Below are 22,490 nucleotides of genomic sequence, written 5' to 3' on the forward strand. Positions count from 1 at the left end.
GCTTCAGGCTTGTTGATTCTGTTAAGACTTGTAAATTATGCAGTTTTTCTCAGGACCACAGGAACCCAGGGGAACCGATATATGTACCGTAGTTTTCGCTCCATAAGACGCAATTTTTTCCCCCCAAAATGGGAAAATGCCTGTGCGTCTTATGGAGCGAATATAAAAAAAAAGTAATAATAATTAACTACGATCCCCCCCAAAAAAAAACTTGCCAAAAGGGTCCGGGAACGATCTCCTGCGCTTGGGCCGTCGGCTGCCAGTAATTAAAATGGCGCTGGCGGCTCTTTGCCCTTACTATGTTACAGGGGCTATCGGCGCCATTGGTCGGCCCCTGTCACATGGTAAGAGCACGGCACGGGCCGTCCATTGCTCCTACCATGTGACAGGGGCCGACCAATGGCACCGATAACACCTGTGACATAGTAAGGGCAAAGGGCCGCCGGCACCATTTTGATTACTGGCAGCCGACGGCCCAAGAGCAGATCACTTACGGACCTCCGCTGGACCACCAGGGACTCTTGGCAAGTCTTGGGGGAGTCAGGAGGGTGGGGGGTTGTAATTAATTACATTTAAAGGGTTGGGTTTTGTTTTTTTGTTTTTTCCAAACAAAGAGAACGATACAAATTTTCTGATCCGGGGAGTGGACCGAAATGGCCCTCCCCAGACCCGAAAACGAAATGGGGACACAATAAATTGTATACACACCCTTAATTTGCTCCATAAGACGCACAGACGCCCGGGAACAGAACCGGTTTAGCACACCTTTTTATTTTTTTATTTTTATTTTCTCCCTCTGAATCCTAGGTGCGTCTTATGGAGCGAAAAATACACGTGTGAATATATATTTATTACAATAATATATATATATATATATTTATTTATTAAAAAAAATTTATTACCTGCACTTAATCACAGTTCAAGGCAGGGCACATGCAAACAATCTAATAAACATAAAGTAAAAACAGAGCCACTGTCAAATAGACAATAAATACTAGAACATACACAAAATTCTACTGCAATCATGCTGCAAAGAGGGCAGTCCAAAGTTTAAAATTAAATGCCTGTGTGTGTATGTACCTGTGTAAATAAAGGGAAGAATTATGTTTCCCCCTGCTTCTAAGTTTATTTTAATTATTTTCCACTCCTATGTGCAGGACTTCTATTGTGAAGCAGTGCTTCAGTATCTGTCTGCATTGTAGTGGTGTGCTGACTGAGGAAACAGTTTGGGACTGTGACTCCAGTATATTTGTATATATTGCCTTTATCGTTACTGGTGCCATGAAGACATGAAATATCTTCGTAGGGATGGGGAGATCCTGGTTGCCCTGGTTACTGATCTTTTTAATGGATTATTTGTGGAGGGATTGAGGGAGATGCACAAACTTTCTTCTTTCTCATATTCACACAGGTTTATTCTCATACACACCCTCTCTCTCAATGGTTACATTGACACACGCTTGCTCTATCACAAGTTCTCTCACACATGCTATCACTGCCACATACTCCCTCTCACACATATGTTGTCCCTGACGCTTTCTCTCATTCATGCTGTACAAATTATTTTTATAAATGCAGATGATAAGCCTCTTGCTAGGCAGGAAGGGTGGTGAAGGAGATTCATTACATTTGTATACTGCGTGTGTGCACCTACTTGCTACGGTGATTTTGCACTTCTGACTGCTGGCTTCTCTGGTTGCAGCAGCCAGTAGGAAAGGCAACAGAAAACACAGGCAACATGAGGCAACTGAGTGCCTGAGGGAGGCAACCAGATCAAGGCTAGACCTGCCTGTCACAGGGAGGGAGGCAACAGCAAAGCTACAGTGGGCCTGTGGGTCACCAGTGTTGTGCCAACCATGGGGGACAGGATGGGAGTTCTGAGACTGAGACAGCCGAGGGACTGTGGTGGGAGGGAGCCAGGCAGGGTGGCAGCAAGGCAACTGTACCTTTAGGCTGCAGTTGGAATGGATAGCTACAGCAGTGGACGGGGTGTGAGCCAAGGATGGAGGCTCAGGCAGATAACTGGCAGCAAAGGCACCATGGCGTGTGTCCTGAGTCCAGCTCCAGGAGGGATCCCTGGCCACGCGTGAGGATGTGTGCTCCACCTATGCAGGCAAAACATGAGACAGCCCTGGCAGGCGGGCCTTATAGATTGCTGGAGTCTGTATGAACCTTCAAGGAGGAGGATCTGTGTCTCGGTGAGCAATCGAGGCAGGAGGCCGAGACTGCCAAGTTGAGAGAGAAGATGCTGGAAAGAGGCCATGGAATGTTCAAACTAGAGCAAACACTCTGGGTGAGCAGCACGATTACTTCTGGTGGAATTTGCACACAAAATTACAAAATTCTGCATACTTTATATTGGTCAAAACAACACAATATACATCACAGTCTTTGAGTAATTTAATTTAACATATAATACAGAAAAATTTTTATTCAAAGATGTAAAGTTTTAAACATTTTGAGCAGAATTCTCCTAGAAGGACACTGTAGGACTGTCCCTTCCAACCTCTCTCCCTACTCCCCTGAACCAGACCCCTTTTATTCTTATCTCTCAGTAACTTCTCCGCTCTCCACTATCTCTTTCCTCCCCTTCTAGGCTCAACCCCTTCCACTATCTCCACCCTGCTGCCCTTGACTTCTAGAATTTAAACCATTCTTCTCATACAGCCCCTCTCTCTCTCTTTCACACTCGTGCATCCCTGCACATAGGCGCTCTCTCTCTCACACACATCCACTCAAACAGGTTCCTTCTGTCCTTCACATACACACAGCCCTTTGTACAGGCCCCCTATCTCACACACCCTGCCCCCTCTGTTCTTCTCTCAAACACACCCTCACACAGGCTCCCTCTCTCTTGCACGCACACATGCACCCTCACATTGATTCCCTCTCTCTATTGCACACACCCCTCCCCCCTCCCCCCTCAGACTCCATCTCTTTCTGGCAAACAAACTCACACAGGCCTCTTCTCTCTCTTGCACACTTATACACCCCCTGCACATAGAGTCTCTCTCTTATTCATATACACCCCTTCATGTGGGTTCCCTCTCACATACCCTTGCTCTCACACACCCTCGCTCAAACACTCAGGCTCTAAATCACACACACAGACTCCTGTCACTGTGTCTGTCATTCTGCACAGGCCCACACACACTCACAGGCCGTGTCAGTGTCATTACCTGCTTACTGCTCGGCTGCAGCCCAACAGTGCCTTGTCTTCAGCCGTGAGTGGGATGGGCTCCATTCACTCACTGGGGCCTCCTTCCACTTCGTGGCATTCTGCTCGCGGGGCTGCAAGATGCAGCCCTCCTGGTGCCTCCCTCATATTCGGCCGAAAACGGGATGGGCTCCGCTCGCAGCCCACTGGGGCTTCCTTCCACTTCGTGGCATTCCACTCACGAGTTGCAGCCCACCCGGTGCCTCCCTTGTCTTCGGCTGCGAACAGGATGGGCTCCGCTCGCGGCCGCTGGGCAGCTTAAAATCCTGTCTGCTAGCGCAGGCTTCTCTCTTTTACAGCTGTACCAGCCACCAAAAATAAATAAGTAGGTAGCTAATTGGTGCTACACAGGCGTTGGTAAGAAGTCAGAGATAGACCACCCTTTGCTCGACCGGGTTTTACAGGGTCCAGATACAGTAGAACAGGCTGCAAAACCGGGCAGTTGGTCACCCTAAAATGGTAGCCGTATGCTCCTTGGGTGTAATTCTCCTGACTTATGTGCCACTATTCTTGCAGCTTCTTGACAGTTTGAGGGTTGGAATACTCTCTGGGGAGGGGGTGGTTGTGCTCTGCCAGCAACCATTTGTCTGCTTTTAGTTTAAAACTGCTGCATTTTAATATTACTTTGTTTTGTTTTCTTCCAGTTTTGTGAAGCATTTGCTATGACTCAGACAATACCCGATGATGCCGAAGGCAGAAGAATCATTTGTGAAGGGGCTTATGCAACTGTGCGTTATGTTGGCTACGTCCCGCCCACACCAGGTGGAGTCATGTTATTCGTAAAAAAAGTTTATTTTTTACTACTTACAGCATATAGTTGATACTCGGTGAGTAGGCAACTTATTTAGATAAAGTTAACCTGGATAATATCAGCTCAATATTCAGCAGCACTTATCTGGGAAAAAATCTCACTGACTCTCTAAAGTTATTTGGGTAATTTTGCCCCTTACTAGTGTACTGAATATTTTGCAAAAAAAAAATAGTCCCACTGAGACTGATTTCCCCTCCCACCTCTCAGTATCATTCAGAAATATTGCACAGCCAAGATGATGCTTCCTCTATCCCCCCTCCCTCCCAGTATATGCAACATTTGTGCTGCCAAACAGAACCCCCCCCCCGCTCCTCAGTATAATTTAAAATTGTTCCTCAGTTAGCAGTGGTGATCCCCTTCCCATCCAGTACCTTTAAAAAAAAAAAATTGCCAAAAATCCCTACCCTTGAGCCCTTCTCCCACAAAACGGAAACTCAAACAAATCCTCAGAAGAAAGGAAAACTTATGGCGCAAAACCCCTTGCCCCAGCACACTTTCCACTTACAAATCTGCCCTCCACCACTACAGGAACTCTACCCTAAAGGCAAAAAGGGATTTCCACGCTCACAAGATTCACGACCTTACCTTTGACGCAAGAGCCCTCTTCTCCTACGTTTCAGAACTAACACATCCTAACACCACATCTATCCCCAATGAACAAGCACAATCCAAAGCAGACGAACTAGCCCTATTCTTCCAAAGTAAAATCACCAATCTCTTAACCCTCTTGCCACCCAGTCCCACCCCTCTGACCAGCTCCTACCAACTACTCAACAAAAGAATCTCACTGGATGCGTTCGAACCAACCACCGCCTTAGAGATCCAATCCCTGTTAAAGAAAATGAAACCGTCCTCCCATCCCTTCGACCTAATACCATCAAAACTACTTCTGCTAATACCAGAAACTATCTCCAAACCACTAGCGGACATTGTAAATTGTTCCTTAAAACAGGGAATCTTCCCTGACGCCCTAAAAACTGCCTCTGAAACAACTACTAAAGAAGCCAGACTTGGATCCTAAGAATCCAAACAACTTCCGCCCAATCTCCAACCTGCCTTTTGTAGCAAAGATTTTGGAAAAACTGGTCAATTCATAACTCTAACTATCTCAAAGATCACGAAATTCTACACCCCACACAATACGGGTTTCGCAAGGCTTTAAGCACTGAAACCCTACTCCTATCGCTAACAGACCACCTCATCATGGGCTTGGACAAAGGACAATCTTTCCTACTAATTCTACTGGACCTGTCGGCAGCTTTCGATACTGTCAACCATGCCACCCTCCTCAACCGCCTCTTGTATATTGGAATAACAGGCTCTGCTCACACATGGTTCAAAACATTCCTTAGTAACAGAGGTTACAAAGTTAAAATCAATAATAAAGAATCCCCCCGCTACAATTCCTCACAAGGAGTCCCTCAAGGCTTCTCACTATCCCCAACTCTATTCAACATATACCTTCTTCCTCTATGCCAACTGTTAACTAACCTGCAACTAAAACATTTCTTATACGCTGATGACTTTCAAATTCTGATACCCATCAAAGAATCTATCTCAAAAACTCTTAAATACTGGGAAAACTGCCTCCAAGAGATCAACGGACTCCTTGCAAACCTAAATCTGATTCTAAACTCGGCCAAAATGGAACTGCTCCTCATCACACCCGAAAACAGCAACTCCCCACAAACTGCTCCAGTGAACACCATGGCTGCACAAGCAAGAGACCTAGGGGTAGTAATAGACAAACACTTGAATCTAAAAACATTTATTAACAATATAACCAAGAACTGCTTCTACAAGCTACAGGTAATCAAAAGAATGAAACCACTCCTATACTTTCATGACTTCAGAACAGTCCTACAATCCGTAATATTCTCCAAGATAGATTATTGCAACTCTATTTTACTAGGCCTCCTGTCCTCTTCCATCAAACCACTTCAGATGCTCCAGAATGCGGCAGCCAGAATCCTGACAAATTCCAGGAGAAGAGACCACATCTCTCCCATTCTAATAAATCTACACTGGCTGCCAATACACTACAGAATCCTACACAAGTCCTTCACCATCATCCATAAATCCATCCACTCCCTAACCCCCCTCAACCTCCAAATCCCCCTCAGACTACACACATCATCCAGACCCATCAGAGAAGCCTACAAAGGATCACTGACTGTTCCCCCAATTAAATCTACACACCATATTACACTCAGAGACCGGGCCTTCTCTACAGCAGGCCCCGTTCTTTGGAATACCTTACCACCCGATCTCAGACTTGAACCTTGCCTATTAACATTCAGAAAAAGGCTTAAGACTTGGCTATTTAAACAAGCCTTTCCCGAGTCTAATATCCAAGTAGAGATCCTACGGCAATCAAGCCCTCCAGAGTCTAATATCCATTGAGAGACCTTACTGCACAATGTAAATAATAACCATAAAGAGACATTACTGCACAATGTCAATAATCTACCTCTGTAAAGATTTATATTTATTCTTGACTATTCTTGTCTTCTTCCCCCCCAGTTTCAACAACCTTGTTATATTGTAACTTTTTTGCTTCCTCTGCACTGGTTAAAAGAACAAAGTTATTGCACCCCCCTGTTATTTGTAAACCGGCATGATATGATTGTATCATGAATGCCGGTATAGAAAAGCTTTAAATAAATAAATAAACAAAACTGTTCCTCAAAGCAGAGTGGGAGCAGGAGAGACCTTTACCTGCTTCTGCTCGGCTGAATACTAACAGCCAATAGTGGTGACAGCTGTCAGTGAAGGAACCAATCCTTGTCCAAGAGCAATGAATAAATTCATCCTAAGTGATGGCCATTCCTCCTCCTGTTGCTTTTGGAAGAGTTTTGGGGGAGTGAGAGATCCAGGTTTGGGTCTTTTTGGCAATTTTTTTTTTTTTTAAGTTGTGGGGGATCATCATAGATCAATTTTAAATTGCATTGGGGTGAGGAACTCCATTGTACTAGTGTTGCATGTATTGGGGTAGGGTCCACTTGATGATGCAACATTTTTAAATCAGACTGTGGGGGGGTGGGGGGGTGGAGAGAGAGTGCTCAGCCACTAATTTTTGGTGTGTTTTTGGTGTCCAGCTAATTTTAAGATCATTTTCCCCACAAGAGTTAGCCAAATTTAAACCATGCTCCTAGAACACCCCCATGCCACCTCTTATCTGACTGGATAAAAGCTTTAGCCATGGGGAAAAAAATTCAAACCTTGGGGTTTGATTGTCTAAATTGAAATGTTAGCTGGACAAATCTTTCTGACTAGAGACCTAAAAAAATAATTATATATGTCTGTATATATTTTTTATAGGGAGGTGTTGGAGTATACAGATTTTTTTTGGGTTGTTTTTTTCAGCAGCAATCCCTGTCCTGTTCATGGTTTCCAGCCCTACATGCCTGCCTTCCCCCGGCCATTTAGAAATCTTTCCCTTAACCTCTTTGTTTTAGCAGCAGCCTTCTGATGGTACTTTTGAGCGACAGCTGGGACTCCGTAGCCTCGAAGTCAGGCCTGAGAATCTAACCCAGATCTTATACATGGCAGCACACAGCAGGGCTATTGAGCCTTTGGGCTGGCCAATTGGCAAGCACCTTGATGGTAACGAGATGCTAAGAAAAAAAACCCAAGGTGTATTTTCAAATGACAGATCATGCCAAATTAAGAATTTTTTCTATGACAGATTAACAGGTTTTGGAGATGAGGTGGAACCAGCAGATGTGATATCTCTTGGTTTCAGTAAGACATTTGATTCTGTATCACACAGTGGTATTCTAAGCAAATATGGTTTTGGCCATGCTACTGTTAATTCAGTGCAAACGTCCTTTACCATACTCCATAAGAATCGGTTCCATACACTTCATCATATATAATATCCAGTTCAGTGAGTGCTTTCATTTTATATTAAAATGCTTATATAACAAGTATCAGCATAACTCATTCATATATATATATATATATATATATATATATATATATATATATATATATATATATATTTTCACTGAAACTCTTGTAAAACAAAGCCATAAATTGTGACCCAGTCCTATTACAGAAATAATATACTTATTTTAGAGGTTTTAATAATTTGTCATTTTTTTATTTTCCTGAGAGGTTTGGATTATATTTACTTCCTAGAACCCAGAAATCTCTCCAGCTCCTTTGAGTGTACATGCAATTTTAATCATGTCAAGAATCTCGTATTTCCAGAGAGCAAGGTTGGAAGTGGAAACTTCTATCCATTCAAACAAGATCCATTTATAAACTACTATGATAATCATGAACACACATTACTTACTGTGTTTTTATCTATCAGTTTTCCAGCTTTAACATTTTTTTTATTTAAACCAACACAGTTATCATAGAAAACATACAGAAGGTCAGAGATGCAAAGAGAAATATAATAGAGTGTCAGTGTACATAGCACACCTCTGTATGCACTACCAGCTTTTGCATGAGGAAGTTAAAGCAACTTCATTATTATAAAACAAGTACAACAAAGAAAAGACATTCAGCGTTCACCCTCACATAATCCCAGCATTTTGCCCAAAGTTTATCAGCTTTCCCCTTCAAAGCATAGGTGAGCTTCTCTAGCAGCACTGTATCTGACATTTGTTTTTTCTGACGTGACATATTAGGGCCACTCTTCCAAAACAGGGCAATTGTATGTTTAACTGCATAAATATACGGTTTAATTAAAACTCTGTCACATAGTGGAATATCAAGACATTCCCTGTACGTACCAGGATCAGTCCAGACTGCTGGGTTATGCCTCTCCTCCAGCAGATGGAGTCAGAGAAAAGCTGAAAAGCACCCCCAAGATATACTGGTGTGCCACCTGCGATCCCTCAGTATTTTCTCTGACTCCAGCAGATTGAGAGGCATAACCTGCGGTCCTGATCTTTCCACATTTCTACTTTGATTGTACAGGTTTATCAGGTTTGAGTGACCCTGACTAGATCAACTAGTTTGTTTAGTCTGTATGAAAAAAAAGAAAAGATAGTTCTTTTTTCTTTCGTGTTCCATGCGCTGCAAGGGGTTATGATTCAGGGCAGGCTTGGCAGGGCAATGCCCTAAGGCCATATACCTGGAGCTAGCTAGTCCCTAGGTGACAAGAGGGAGAATTTACCGGTGGGCTGGTCACTCTCCCGCCAGTTGAAGTGTTCCAGAGGTTTTCCCTCTGAAGGGGGCTTAACAGGGGAGCAGGGACACTTGATTGTTCCACAAAAAAAAAAAAAAAAAAAAAAAAGTTAGATGGGCACGTAAGTCCTGTTGGTGACAGACAGTGTGCACGTCGCTCTCAGCCCCGGCCTGCCGTGTTACAGTGTCGGGACTCCGGAGGGGCTGGCTGGATCACCCGGCGAGTTTTTTGCTCAGGGGCAGTGTTTTACTTTTTGGCGCGTTTTGTTTCCTTTTCCTTCCCGCCTCTTCGTGCCGCGGTCTTCGGCCTGCACGGCCTGCCGGGGGGGGGGGGGGGGGGCGGGGGCGCGACTCTCCCGAGAGGGTCTCTGCTCCCGATGTCTTCCCGGGGGCGAGGGACCCTCTTGGGGGCCGAGCGCTGCCCGCAGCTCTGCTCCTTCTGGCCCTCGGAAGTCAGCCCCGCCTCCCATAGAGAAGGAGGTGGCGGCCATTTTGACCACGTTGTGGTCAGATGAGACAGGGTCAGAGGAGGAGGATTCCTCTCCTCCTTCTCCCCCGGCTCTAAGCCCGCAGCGCAGGTCCGATTTCGGAGCCCCTCGGTTCCCCCCCCCCCCCCCTCCTTCCCGACTCGCGGGGAATACTTTTAAAAGAACAGCCCCGTTTTCTTCTCAGTTTGTGCTTTTAATGCACAAAGCCTTCTTAGAGGCAGAGGCGGTCTGGGAGGTTACTGGACCCTCTCCACCTAAGATTTCAAGTTCAGTCCCGGACCAGGGGTGAGTGGGGGCTCGTTGTCCCCGTCCACAGGTGGGCTCGGGGGTTCCGGAGGCCCCGGACCCCTCTCAGGACCTTTTAGACACAGTCAGGGGTGGAGATTTGGATGGGCAGGTATCAGTGGAGGGGGATGATCCCCAGGTCCTTCGCTTATTTAGTAAGGACGAGCTAAATCACTTGATCCCGCACGTTTTGAAGGAGCTGGAAATCCCGGCGCCACACCAGGAAGCGGATACTTCTCCGGGGGATGTAGCTTTGGTGGGTCTTCGGGACCCCCTGCAAACTTTCCCATTTCATCCTAAATTATTTCAAATTGTTTCTGAGGAATGGGAACTTCCACAGGCTTCCTTGCGGGTCAGCAGGGCTATGGATAAGTTGTATCCCCTACCGACTGAGTCCTTAGACCTTCTCAAGATTCCCAAAGTGGATTCGGTGGTCACGGCCGTGATAAAGCATCCTATCATTCCCGTGACAGGGGGAACAGCGCTGAAGGATCTCCAGGATCGAAAGTTGGAGATTTTATTGAAGCACATTTTTGAAGTTTCGGCATTATGTGTCTGGGCAGCGGTCTGTAGCAGCCTCGTGCAGCGGGCCACACTTCACTGGGTTCAACAATTGCTTACAGCCCAGGATCTTCCGCCGGAAGAAACGGAGCAGGCTAACTACATGGAGGCTGCAGTTGCCTACACAGCGGATGCCTTATATGATCTCCTACGGACTTCAGCTCGCACTATGTCCTTGGCTGTATCCGCCAGGCAGCTGCTCTGGCTTCGGCGCTGGGCGGCAGATGCTTCCTCTAAGTCGCGCTTGGGTTCTTTTCCCTTCAGGGGAAAGTTGTTGTTTGGAGATGAGCTGGAGCAGCTCATCAAGGACTTGGGGGACAACAAGGTTTATAAGTTGCCCGAAGACAAGCCCCGACAGTCTCGACCCTTCGGAAATTCCAGGGTCCGGTTTCGGGGCCAACGCCGTTTCCTTATGGGGATGGGTGTTTCCTTTCCCCAGAGACAGCAGGCGTCGAGGTCACAATCTTGGACACATTCCTTTCGTGGCAGGCGGCCTCAGCGGTCAGGATCCTCGCAGGCCTTTACCCCCAACAAGGCTACACAATGAAGACGCGCAGACCCATTCCTCCATTCCGCGCATCGGGGGTCGGCTGTCCCTATTTCGGGAGGAATGGGTCAAGATAACCTCGGACCAGTGGGTCCTCGATGTTGTAAGTCACGGTTACGTTTTGGATTTTGCTCGTCCGCTCTGGGATCTGTTTCTGGTGTCGCCATGTGGTCCTCCGGCGAAGCAGCTCGTTATTGCACCAACGTTGGACTGGTTGCGGGCACTGGGGGCAGTGATCCCAGTTCCGCCTGCTGAACGTTGGACTGGCCGGTACTCCATATACTTCGTGGTTCCAGAGAAGGAAGGAACGTTCAGACCAATTTTGGATTTAAAACAGGTCAACAGAGCTTTATGCGTTCCGCGTTTTCGCATGGAGACGCTGCGGTCTGTCATTGCGGCCGTCCACAAGGGAGAATTTTTGGCTTCTTTGGATCTAACCGAGGCGTATCTCCACATTGGAATCCAGGAGCATCATCAGAAATTCCTGAGGTTCATGGTGCTGGGGGACCATTTTCAGTTTCGCGCCCTACCGTTCGGGTTAGCGACTGCCCCCAGAATTTTCACCAAGGTTCTGGTGGTCATGGCAGCTTCTCTTCGCCGTCAAGGGATACTGGTACATCCCTATCTAGACGATTGGCTCATCCGGGCAAAGTCGGAAGCTTTGTGCAAGTGAGCGGTTTGGTTAGTGGTGGAGCAACTACAGGCGTTAGGTTGGGTAATCAACTTTGCGAAGAGCCATCTAGAACAGACTCAGCACTTGGAGTTTCTGGGAGCCCGGTTCGATACTTCGGTGGGCAAAGTGTTCCTGCCCCATTAACGGATGGTCAATCTGATGGCTCAAGTGTGAAACCTGTTGGACCTGCCACTACCTATGGCCTGGGATTATTTTCAAGTCATTGGGCATATGGCTTCTACTCTGGAAATGGTGCCTTGGGCCTTTGCGCATATGCGGCCTTTGCAAAGGGCGCTTCTTTCCCGCTGGGATCCCAGGTCCGAGGACTACGACATGCTGTTACCATTGCTGGAACCGGCCCGGTCCAGCCTCATTTGGTGGTTGATCCCGGACCATCTTCTGCAGGGGGGGGACTTAGAACTTCCACCTTGGATCGTCGTGACGACGGATGCCAGTCTATCAGGATGGGGGGCTGTATGTCAGTCCCGAGCAGTGCAGGGGAGATGGTCCTCTCGACAGGCCACTTGGTCCATCAATCGCCTGGAGACCAGGGCGGTCCGTCTGGCCTTACGTCAACTCCTCCCGATGGTACACCGTCGGGTGGTGCGAATTCTATCAGACTACGTGACCACTGTGGCATATATAAACAGACAAGGAGGCACAAAAAGTCGTCCGGTGGCGGCCGAAGTGTCTTTGTTGATGGCCTGGGCGGAACGCCATCTATCCCGCATCGCGGCCACCCATATTGCAGGCATGAACAACGTTCAGGCGGATTATCTCAGTCGACAACATCTAGACCCAGGAGAGGGGGGAGCTGTCGGTCGAGGCGATGCACCTCATAACTCGACGATGGGGGGTTCCGCGCTTGGACTTAATGGCAACTCGGCTAAATGCCAAAGTGGCTCGTTTCTTCAGCCGAAGGCGAGAGCACGGATCGGAAGGGGTGGATGCACTGGTGCTTCCGTGGCCTTCTCGCATCCTCCTTTATGTGTTTCCTCTGTGGCCCCTGGTGGGAAGAGTTTTAAGGCGCATAGAATCCCATCGGGGTCTGGTAATTCTCGTGGCTCCGAAGTGGCCAAGGCGGCCATGGTTCACAGATCTTGTCAATCTGGCGGTGGATGGACCTCTGCGTCTCTCTTATCTCCCGAATCTTCTTCGGCAGGGCCTGGTATTTTTCGATCTGGTGGATCACTTTTGTCTGTTGGCTTGGCTAATGAGCGGAGACAACTGAGAAAGAAAGGTTATCCAGAAGCAGTAATTTCTACCCTCCTTTGGGTGCGCAGATCCTTGACTACTCTTACCTATGCTAGAGTGTGGAAGGTCTTTGACTCTTGGTGCAGTGGGTTAAAGATTTCCCCATGGCAGGCTTCTGTAGGGCATATCCTTAAGTTTTTGCAGGACGGTTTGAAGAAGGGTTTGACCTACAGTTCACTTCGGGTACAGGTAGCGGCACTGGGCTGCCTGAGGGGCAAGATTGAGGGTTTCTCTCTTGCATGTCACCCAGATGTTGCCCGTTTTTTGTGCGGGGTTAGGAATTTGCGTCCCCCTGTGAGGACTCCATGTCCTTCCTGGAGCTTGAACTTGGTTCTCCGTGGTCTCTATTGAGACTGGCGACATCCTGCCGCGAGATGTGCTGGCAACATTTTACCACATTTCAGAGGCAGCATGGCAGGACCGGCTCCAGAGGTAAGAGCGGCCATTCGCAGGGGTATCCCACAGACCACCGAACATAACAGTAACATTCTGTTTGCTTTTTTGACTGCTGCCACACACTGAACCAAAGATTTCAAAGTATTTTCTAGTATGATGCCCAGGACCTTTTCCTGGGTGGTAACTCCTAATATGGAATCTAATATCATGTAACTACAATGTGGATTACTTTTCCCCATGTGCATCACTTTGCACTTGTCCACATTAAATTTCATCTGCCATTTAAATGCCAAGTCTTCCAGTCTTACAAGATCCTCCTGCAAATTTTCACATTCTGCTTGTAATTTAACAACTCGGAAAATTTTTATATTGTCTATAAATTTGATAGTCCATTTTTCAGATCATGTATAAATATATTAAAAAGCACCAGTCCCAGTACAGATCCTCTGAGAAAACTGACCATTTAGTCCTACACTCTGCTTCCTATTTTTTAACCAGTTTGCAATCCACAATAAGACATTGCCTCCTATCCTGTGACTTTTTCATTTTCTCAGGAGTCTCTCATGGGGCACTTTGTCAAACGCCTTCTGAAAATTCAAATACACTGCATCCACCTGCTCACAATTGTCCACATGTTTATTATCCTCTTCAAAAAAAAAGTAGCAGATTGATGAGAAGATTTCCCTTGTGTAAATCCATGGTGACTGTGTCCCATAAATCATTTCTTTCTTTGTTCTGTGATTTTGTTCTTTAGAATAGTTTCCTCAATTTTTTCCAGTACTGAGGGGTAGATTTTCAAACCGCGCGATTTGGCGTACTTTTGCTGGCGCATCAGGCGCAAGCAAAAGAACGCGGGATTTTAGTAGATACACGCGTAGCCGCTAAAATCCTGGATCGGCGCGCACAAGGCTATCGATTCCGTATAGCCGGCGTGCGCCGAGCCGCACAGCCTACCCCCGTTCCCTCCGAGGCCGCTCCGAAATCGGAGCGGCCTCGGAGGGAACTTTCTTTTGCCCTCCCCTCACCTTCCCCTCCCTTCCCCTACCTAACCCACCCGCCCGGCCCTGTCTAAACCCCCCCCTTACCTTTGTCAGGGGATTTACGCCTCCCGGAGGGAGACGTAAATCCCCGTGCGCCAGCGGGCCGCTTGCGCGCCGGGACGCGACCTGGGGGCGGGTACGGAGGGCGCGGCCACGCCCCCGGGCCGCCCCGGGCCGTAACCACGCCCCCGGGCCCGCCCCAAAACGCTGCCGACACGCCCCCAAAACGCCGCGCCGACCGGGCCCGCCCCCGACACGCCCCCCTCAGAAAACCCCGGGACTTACGCGAGTCCCGGGGCTCTGCGCGCGCCGGTAGGCCTATGTAAAATCGGCGCGCAGGGCCCTGCTCGCCTAAATCCGCCCGGATTTAGGCGGATTTAGGCGAGCAGGGCTCTTAAAATCCGCCCCTAAGTTTAGACTCTCCATTCTATAGTTTCCAGATGACCCCTGGAGCCCTTTTTAAAGATATGGGTTACATTGGCCACCCTCCAGTCTTCAGGCATGGCAGACGATACCAGTGATAGGTTACAGATTACCTGTATCGGACTGCAATTTCATTTTTGAGATTTTTCAGAACTCTGGGGTGTATACCATCTGGTCCAGTTGATTTGTCACTCATTAATTTGTCAATCATAAGAACATAAGAAAATGCCATACTGGGTCAGACAAAGGGTCCATCAAGCCCAGCATCCTGTTTCCAACAGTGGCCAATCCAGGCCATAAGAACCTGGCAAGTACCCAAAAACTAAGTCAACTCCATGTAACCATTGCTAATGGCAGTGGCTATTCTCTAAGTGAACTTAATAGCAGGTAATGTACTTCTCCTCCAAGAACTTATCCAATCCTTTTTTAAACAAAGCTATATTAACTGCACTAACCACATCCTCTGGCAACAAATTCCAGAGTTTAATTGTGCGTTGAGTAAAAAAGAACTTTCTCCGATTAGTTTTAAATGTGCCCCATGCTAACTTCATGGAGTGCCCCCTAGTCTTTCTACTATCCGAAAGAGTAAATCAATTTGCTAGGTAATCTGAATCATTGCCATTCAGTAAACACCGAAGCAAAGAATTCATTCAGTCTTTACACAATGGCCTTATCTTACCTAAGTGATCCTTTTTAACCCCTCAATCATCTAATTCCCTCATTGTCTTCCTGTTTCAGATATATTTTTTTAAAAATGTTTTATGAGTTTTTGCTTCTAAGGCCAGTTCTTTTCACATTTTTTTAGCCCACTTTATCATTGTTTTGCTTCTGACTAGCCATTGCTTATGCTTTTTCCTATTTTCTTCAGTTGGATCCTTTTTTCCACTTTTTGAAAGAAGTTCTTTTGGCTAAAAAAGCCACTTTCACCTCACCTTTTTAACCATGCTGGCAGTTGTGTGGCCTTCCTTCGACTTTTTTTAATGCATGGAATACATCTGGACTGGGTTTCTAAGATGGTGTTTTTTTATACAGTGAATACACCTGATGTAAGTAAACTCAACCTTTTTAACTTCACTTTTCATTTTTTCTTTCTAACTGTTTTCCATATTTTATCACTGTCTCCCTTTTGAAAGGTTTTGCTAGAGTTGTAAATTTACTTAATGACTTTCCAGTTATTAAGCTAAATTTGATCATACTATCATCACTATTGCCGAGCATCCCCACATGAAATCCCATGTCAGACTAAGAATTAGGTCTAAAATTGATCACCCTCTTGTCTGTTTCTGGACCAACTGCTCCATGTAGCAGTTGTTTATTTCATCTAGAAACTTCCCTAGGATGTCCTGATATTACATTTACCCAGTCAATATTGGGGTAATTGAAACCTCCCATTATCACTGTGCTGCCACATTTTTAGCTTCCCTAATCTCTGTTAGCATTTCATCATTCATCTGTTTATTTTGGACAAATGGATGGTAGTACACCCCCACTGCTACACTCTTCTCCATCACACATGGTACTTCCATCCATAAGGACTCCACTGTGCATTTAGTCTCCTGCAGGATCTTTATCCTGTTGGATTCTATGCCATCCCTAACATAAAGTGCCACCCCCCATCAGGTTGATCTACCCTATCATTCAGGCCGATACAGTACAGTGCGCACTGTTAACCCGCATTTGGACGCGCGTTTTCGACGCACTAGCTTTACCCCTTGTTCAGTAAGGGGTAATAGCATGTCGAAAACGCGCGTCCAACCCCCCCGAAACTAATAGCGCCCGCAACATGCAAATGCATGTTGATGGCCCTGTTAGTTATTCCTGCACGATAGAGAAAGTAAAATGTGTAGCCAAGCTGCACATTTTACTTTCAGAAATTAACGCCTGCAGCCTTAGAGGGAACGGGGAAAGCCATCAGGGCTCCCCTTGGGCTCAGTTCTCGCAAGGTGCACAAGTGTGCACCCTTTTGGATGCGCTGACCCCGCGCACATGTTGTAAAATCGGGTGTACATTTGTGCACGCTGGGTAGCGCGCACAAATGTACCCCACGCGCTTAAAATTTAAAATCTGCTTCGGAGAAATAACCAGAGAGAGCCAAAATTGATGGGATTTATTATAACAAGAGTCTCCACTGTCTGTCACCTTGTTGTACATTATAGCGGTATAGTGATCTGGATAATACAATTATTACCAGTACACTAGACATTCTCCTACATAGGTTTTACGTACTAAGCTTTAGAGAAGAGATGAGAAGGTGGGGGGTGGAGGGGCTTATAGAAGAAGTTGTTGTTTTATTGGGCTACAGAAGCTCTTTCATTGAAAATTGTCTTGACCTCAATGTTTTATTGTATTTACCTGTTGATTTATGTGGGTAAATAAAAATTTACATTAAAAAAAAAAGAAAAGAGAATCGCATGATGAAGGTGTGGCTTTCAGCTATGTTTGTCCCATTTTCTAGTTCTGATTTATCTTCATTTGTCCAGTCTCCTGGAGAAAATATTGCTACTAGAACTGTTTTTGTTGTAAATTTGCTTTGAATAATGATAAAGATTTAGTCCTACAACAATATTTTAAATACAAACATGGGCTATTTTCTGGCCAGAAGGTGGTATTTTGATTGGTCCCGTACCAGTCAAAATGCATGTCTAACATATTTAGACAGCCATGATCTGTTTTCAGTTTTAATTTGTGGTTTTATGTTATGCTGTAAAGGATTATTGTGTATATATGATTGTTACCCACCCTGAACTATGGAAGGCTCAGGGCATAAATATTTTAAAATAAATACATAATTTTCCAGATGTTTCAAAAGAAACCCAGACTAGGAGGAAACATTTCTTAGCCTTGAAAGCATGGATTTTGGCAAGTGGGGGATTTTCTTTTCTTGAAATTTCCCTGTAAGTTCTTAGTTTCATATCGAGGAAATAGATGTATTTTTAGGAACGCTTCTCATTTGAAGGCTTTCCTGATGGTTAAGGAACCTAGGGTAGGGTGAGTGATTGTGAGGAGTGTCAGGAATCATTGAATTGTATTATTTTTTTTTCTATATTTGAAATTTCCTTTGTGTCTGTATTGATCCCCCATAAGGTGAATTTGATTTGCTGTTTCCTGTATTTTGTATTGTTACATTACTGGTAAATTTCTTTTGATTTTCCTAAGTTTCTTTTTTTCCTGTAATGGGCCCAGTGGGGCCCTTAATGCCCCTTAGGCTCCAGGCCCGGTGGCTGCCATTTTGTAAAATGGTGCCTCCCAGCCTTTGCCCCATCATGTGATAGGGGAAAGACTAGGTGGCACCATTTTGAAAATCACCCGACTCCGGCCGAATTTCGCCAATCAAGGCTGCATCAGGGGCTTAAATCACAATCGGTGATTATATGGAACACCAGTATTATGTAGTAAAATGATGAATGATCAAAAATCTTAGTTGTATAAGTGGCTCTCACTGCTACTTAAGTTCAGTGTATCAATCACAACACTGAATTTGTGCCATCACCAATTTTGAAAAATAGAAAGCTTGCAACGCAGATGCGTTGCAAGCTTTCTGTTTTTCATTCATCATTTTACTACATAATACTGGTGTTCCATATAATCACCGATTGTGATTTAAGCCCCTGATGCAGCCTTGATTGGCGAAACTCAGCCAGAGTCGGGCGATTGAAATAAAATCCTTCCACGGCATAAGGTTGTCCCTGTGTTGTTCTTTGCCTTGGCTACGTGGGACCGCCTTCCGATTTGCTTTATTGGACCATTTTGAAAATGACAGCCACCTGGTTAATTTTGTGACTAAGGAGGGAGCTGTCTAAGGGTTTGAGCTAGGGTGGGGGTCAGGGCCTCCAAGGCCCAGATTTTTTGATTTGAAGGGTAGAAGGTAGGGGGCAGGGCCTGGCACGGAGTTTTATAAAAATTTATTTTTTTATATTTTGACATCAGGCTGCCCAGGGTAGTTAGGGAGGGGATGATGGTGGGGGGGGGGGGGGGTGTCTATGGAGATCCTCGAGGTTTTTGACTATTTTCAGGGGAGGCTTACTCTTGAGTCTGTCGAACCCCCCCCCCCCCCCCCACACAATGTCAGGGCCACCATCATGTGTTGTTTGGAGACATTTACTGCTGTGGTATTTTTCCCATGGTAAGGAATAATATTGTGGGAATCATAAAGCAGCAGGGCCACTTGCTGTGATTTTGTGACTCCCGCAATATTTTTCCCTTGTGGAAATACCACGACAAAGTAAGTGAGCTCCTAACTTTGTACTTGAGGCAATGGGCAGGGTAAAATGATTTGCCCAAGGTCACAAGGAGTGGTAGAGGGATTGAACCCTAGCTTCTCTGGTTCACAGCTTGCTGCTCTAACCACTAGACTACTTTTCCCCTGGTTTGAATTGAAATTATAGCAATTATTTTTTTTTTGTTACTTAATCTTATTTTTCAACCAACATCTTTTTCTGTAGGTCTGGGATAGTATTTCTGCTCCTAATGATAGTAAAAGATTCAAAAAACATAGAATTAAAAAAAAACAAAACCCCAATACAACTACAAGTTAATTGGCTGCTTTCCCACTCTTTACATATGGATTATTAGCATGCATCCTGCTTGGTCCCTACTTTCTGTTTTTAAAAATTCCAAAATGTTTCTGCATCTATTTGTAAAAGCATCTGGATTTCCCTTTGGTGAACTTGTAATGTTTTCATAGACCATTTCCCTAGCTTTAGTAATCCACAGCTTGTATGTCGGGGCTTTGGATGTCTTCGTTAAAGACAACTGGAAACTTCAGTGCTAGCAGCAGTTGCAAAATTAGCTCTTACTGTCTCTTTGTCATCCTTATCTTCCATCAAACCCAACTGAAAGAGTTTAGTATTAAAATTATAACCGTTGATAAATATCTGTTTAGCTTTGATTCAGCATTCCCTGCAAGGACTCAAGCTGCTACAAAAATAATCTTTGTTTTAAAGGGACAGGTAGAGGGGAGAAAATGAAATTAAAGAGAGAATGCATCTTTTCTGTTGAATTAAAATCTCATTTTGTTCCACAATATATTTCTTTTGTTTGATGTGGTCCATTTCTTTTTGATGATGAATTTTCCAGTTAAGAGTTAGCCCCAAGTTACTTCATAGCATGGACAAATGTTAAAAAGAAACAGTGCCTGTTGCATGTTAGTTCAAGTACTCCAGCACAATCAGCTTTTGTTTTTCAGCATGATGAGGGTAGTGGCACATTTAAAACTAATCGGAGAAAGTTCTTTTTCATTCAACGCACAATTAAGCTCTGGAATTTGTTGCCAGAGGATGTGGTTCGTGCAGTTAGTATAGCTGTGTTTAAAAAAGGATTGGATAAGTTCTTGGAGGAGAAGTCCATTACCTGCTATTAATTAAGTTGACTTAATAATAGCAGTGGCTATTTTCTAGCAACGGTAACATGGAATAGACTTAGTTTTTGGGTACTTGCCAGGTTTCTTATGGCCTGGATTGGCCATTGTTGGAAACAGGACACTGGGCTTGATGGACCCTTGGTCTGACCCAGTATGGCATGTTCTTATGTGGTGAAAGCTAGGATGGAGCAGTCCTGTTAAGATTTGCGGCTGAACCGGCATTTACACACACTGCGGGTATGCGACAGAATCGCACTGTGTGACATCCATCTAATGTCTCACATAACCTACCAATGCTTTGAGGACAAAATTGAAAGTAGTGTTCTTCACATTTGATGCTACATGTCTTTACTACATGTACCGCCTAACAGGCATTAAAGTTTGTATACAAAAGTGGACGCACTAATATTGTGGCTTCAGCCCTGCATGCATGCAGTATGTCCTGCCTATACATATTGCCCCTGAGGCAGCTCTCGACCAAAGAGCGAAACTCGTCCAGAGTCGGGCAAATTTCAATAAAGGGCTTTTTTACATACACCGATCTTTACTCTCTTTACTGCTTTACTGTTAGGTCTTCAATACTGTTAGGTCTTCAATACTTACCAGTGGTTTTAATGAAAGTGGTTTTAATGAAAGTACTTCAGCTATTAATAGTTCCCTTGGCAGAATCATTAAAGCTCCAACTAGATTATCTGTAAATTTCTACATCTTAATCCAGTAAAGGTGTTCACTTGGGGGTAGCTTGCGCATCAGACTCAAGCAAAAGTACGCTGGATTTTAGTAGATACGCGCGGAGCCGCGCGTATCCACTAAAATCCTGGATCGGCGCGCGCAAGGCTATCGATTTTGTATAGCCTGCGCGCGCCGAGCCGCGCTGCCTCCCCCCGTTCCCTCCAAGGCCGCTCCGAAATCGGAGCGGCCTCGGAGGGAACTTTCCTTTGCCCTCCCCTCACCTTACCCTCCCTTCCCCTACCTAACCCACCCACCTGGCCCTGTCTACACCCCCCCCTTACCTTTGTCGGGGGATTTACGCCTCCCGGAGGGAGACGTAAATCCCCGCGCGCCAGCGGGCCTGCTGCGCGCCGGGCCGCGACCTGGGGGCGGGTACGGAGGGCGCGGCCACGCCCCCGGGCCGTAGCCACGCCCCCGTACCCGCCCCCAAAACGCTGCCGACACGCCCCCGGAACGCCGCGACGACCGGGCCCGCCCCCCGACACGCCCCCCCTCCGAGAACCCCGGGACTTACGCGAGTCCCGGGGCTCTGCGCGCGCCGGGAGGCCTATGTAAAATAGGCTTCCCGGCGCGCAGGGCCCTGCTCGCGTAAATCCGCCCGGTTTTGGGCGGATTTACGCGAGCAGGGCTCTGAAAATCCGCCCCTTGCTGTATAGTGAGTCATCTTGTTTTACAAAAAAAATGAATGTAAATGCAACTTCAGCATGAGGCTTTCACTTTTAAGTTTATTACTTACAAAGGGGTTTGTTTGGGATAATACAGTGTTTTCCCAACCAGTGTGCCTTCGGGCCTGATATACCACAGAAAAGCCACCACTGCCTTATGCTCAGATCCATTGCATTGCTCATTTTTTCCCAATGTTACAGAAATATGAGTGCATCAATCATCCGCACACTTCATGATCTCTTCTTAAGGTTCTCCCAATAGCTGACTGAGGGACCTAGACCCAGCGTAGCACAGCAGTTAGCCACTTACAAATACAACCTTTGAGTTACAGGTTTGTAGAGATTAAAAATTGTCTTTAATTTGATGCTGAAAATTTATTTATTTATTTTTTTATATACAGATGTTCCTGTATAGGATACATATCGCACAGGTTTACATAGGAACTAAACTGTCGCCATGGGGCGGGTACAAGGAACAAGTAGTACAATTGAATTATAATATAGTAAATAAAAACATAGAGCTATACATGATATCACATAAAAAAAAAACTTATGGTGAATGCAATAATTACGGGAAAACTGGAGTAACTGATGGCTAACGGGTAGAGCTAACACAAGCTAGCGGGCAAGTTAAAAGGAAAGGAAAAATAATGCATTAAGAAGGTCTAACTTACAGGTTCATTAAGGGACTAAGAAACATCTAGCTGCGAGTGGAGCAGCAGCTAGCTTACGGAAATAATGCAGTCCCTGGCTCACGGGGTAGTTAAAGAGCTAGGGGATATCTGGAATGTAGGTTTAGTTAAGAGGGCTCAGAGTCAATAAGCTAGTCTGTAGTTGGACATGACCAGGGGGGCCTCAGTGAGAGATTATCACTCTGAAAAGGCCTGGCTGAAA

The 22,490-nt window shown here is 45.7% G+C and overlaps 1 protein-coding gene across 2 annotated transcripts in view; it reads left to right on the plus strand.

Annotated features, from left to right (window-relative positions):
• The first annotated feature begins 470 nt into the window (after positions 1-470).
• The window catches only part of TBCE (tubulin folding cofactor E), a 131,414-nt gene continuing 109,394 nt past the window's right edge, over positions 471-22,490 (plus strand). For both annotated transcript variants that reach the window (XM_029593846.1, XM_029593847.1), the window contains exons 1-2: positions 471-524; positions 3,862-3,979. In XM_029593846.1, the coding sequence (XP_029449706.1) occupies positions 3,880-3,979 (100 nt within the window). In that variant the 5' untranslated portion in view covers positions 471-524; positions 3,862-3,879. The remainder of the gene's footprint in view (positions 525-3,861; positions 3,980-22,490) is intronic.

Source organism: Rhinatrema bivittatum, chromosome 3, assembly GCF_901001135.1.
Source record: "Rhinatrema bivittatum chromosome 3, aRhiBiv1.1, whole genome shotgun sequence".
NCBI classification, from domain to species: domain Eukaryota; kingdom Metazoa; phylum Chordata; class Amphibia; order Gymnophiona; family Rhinatrematidae; genus Rhinatrema; species Rhinatrema bivittatum.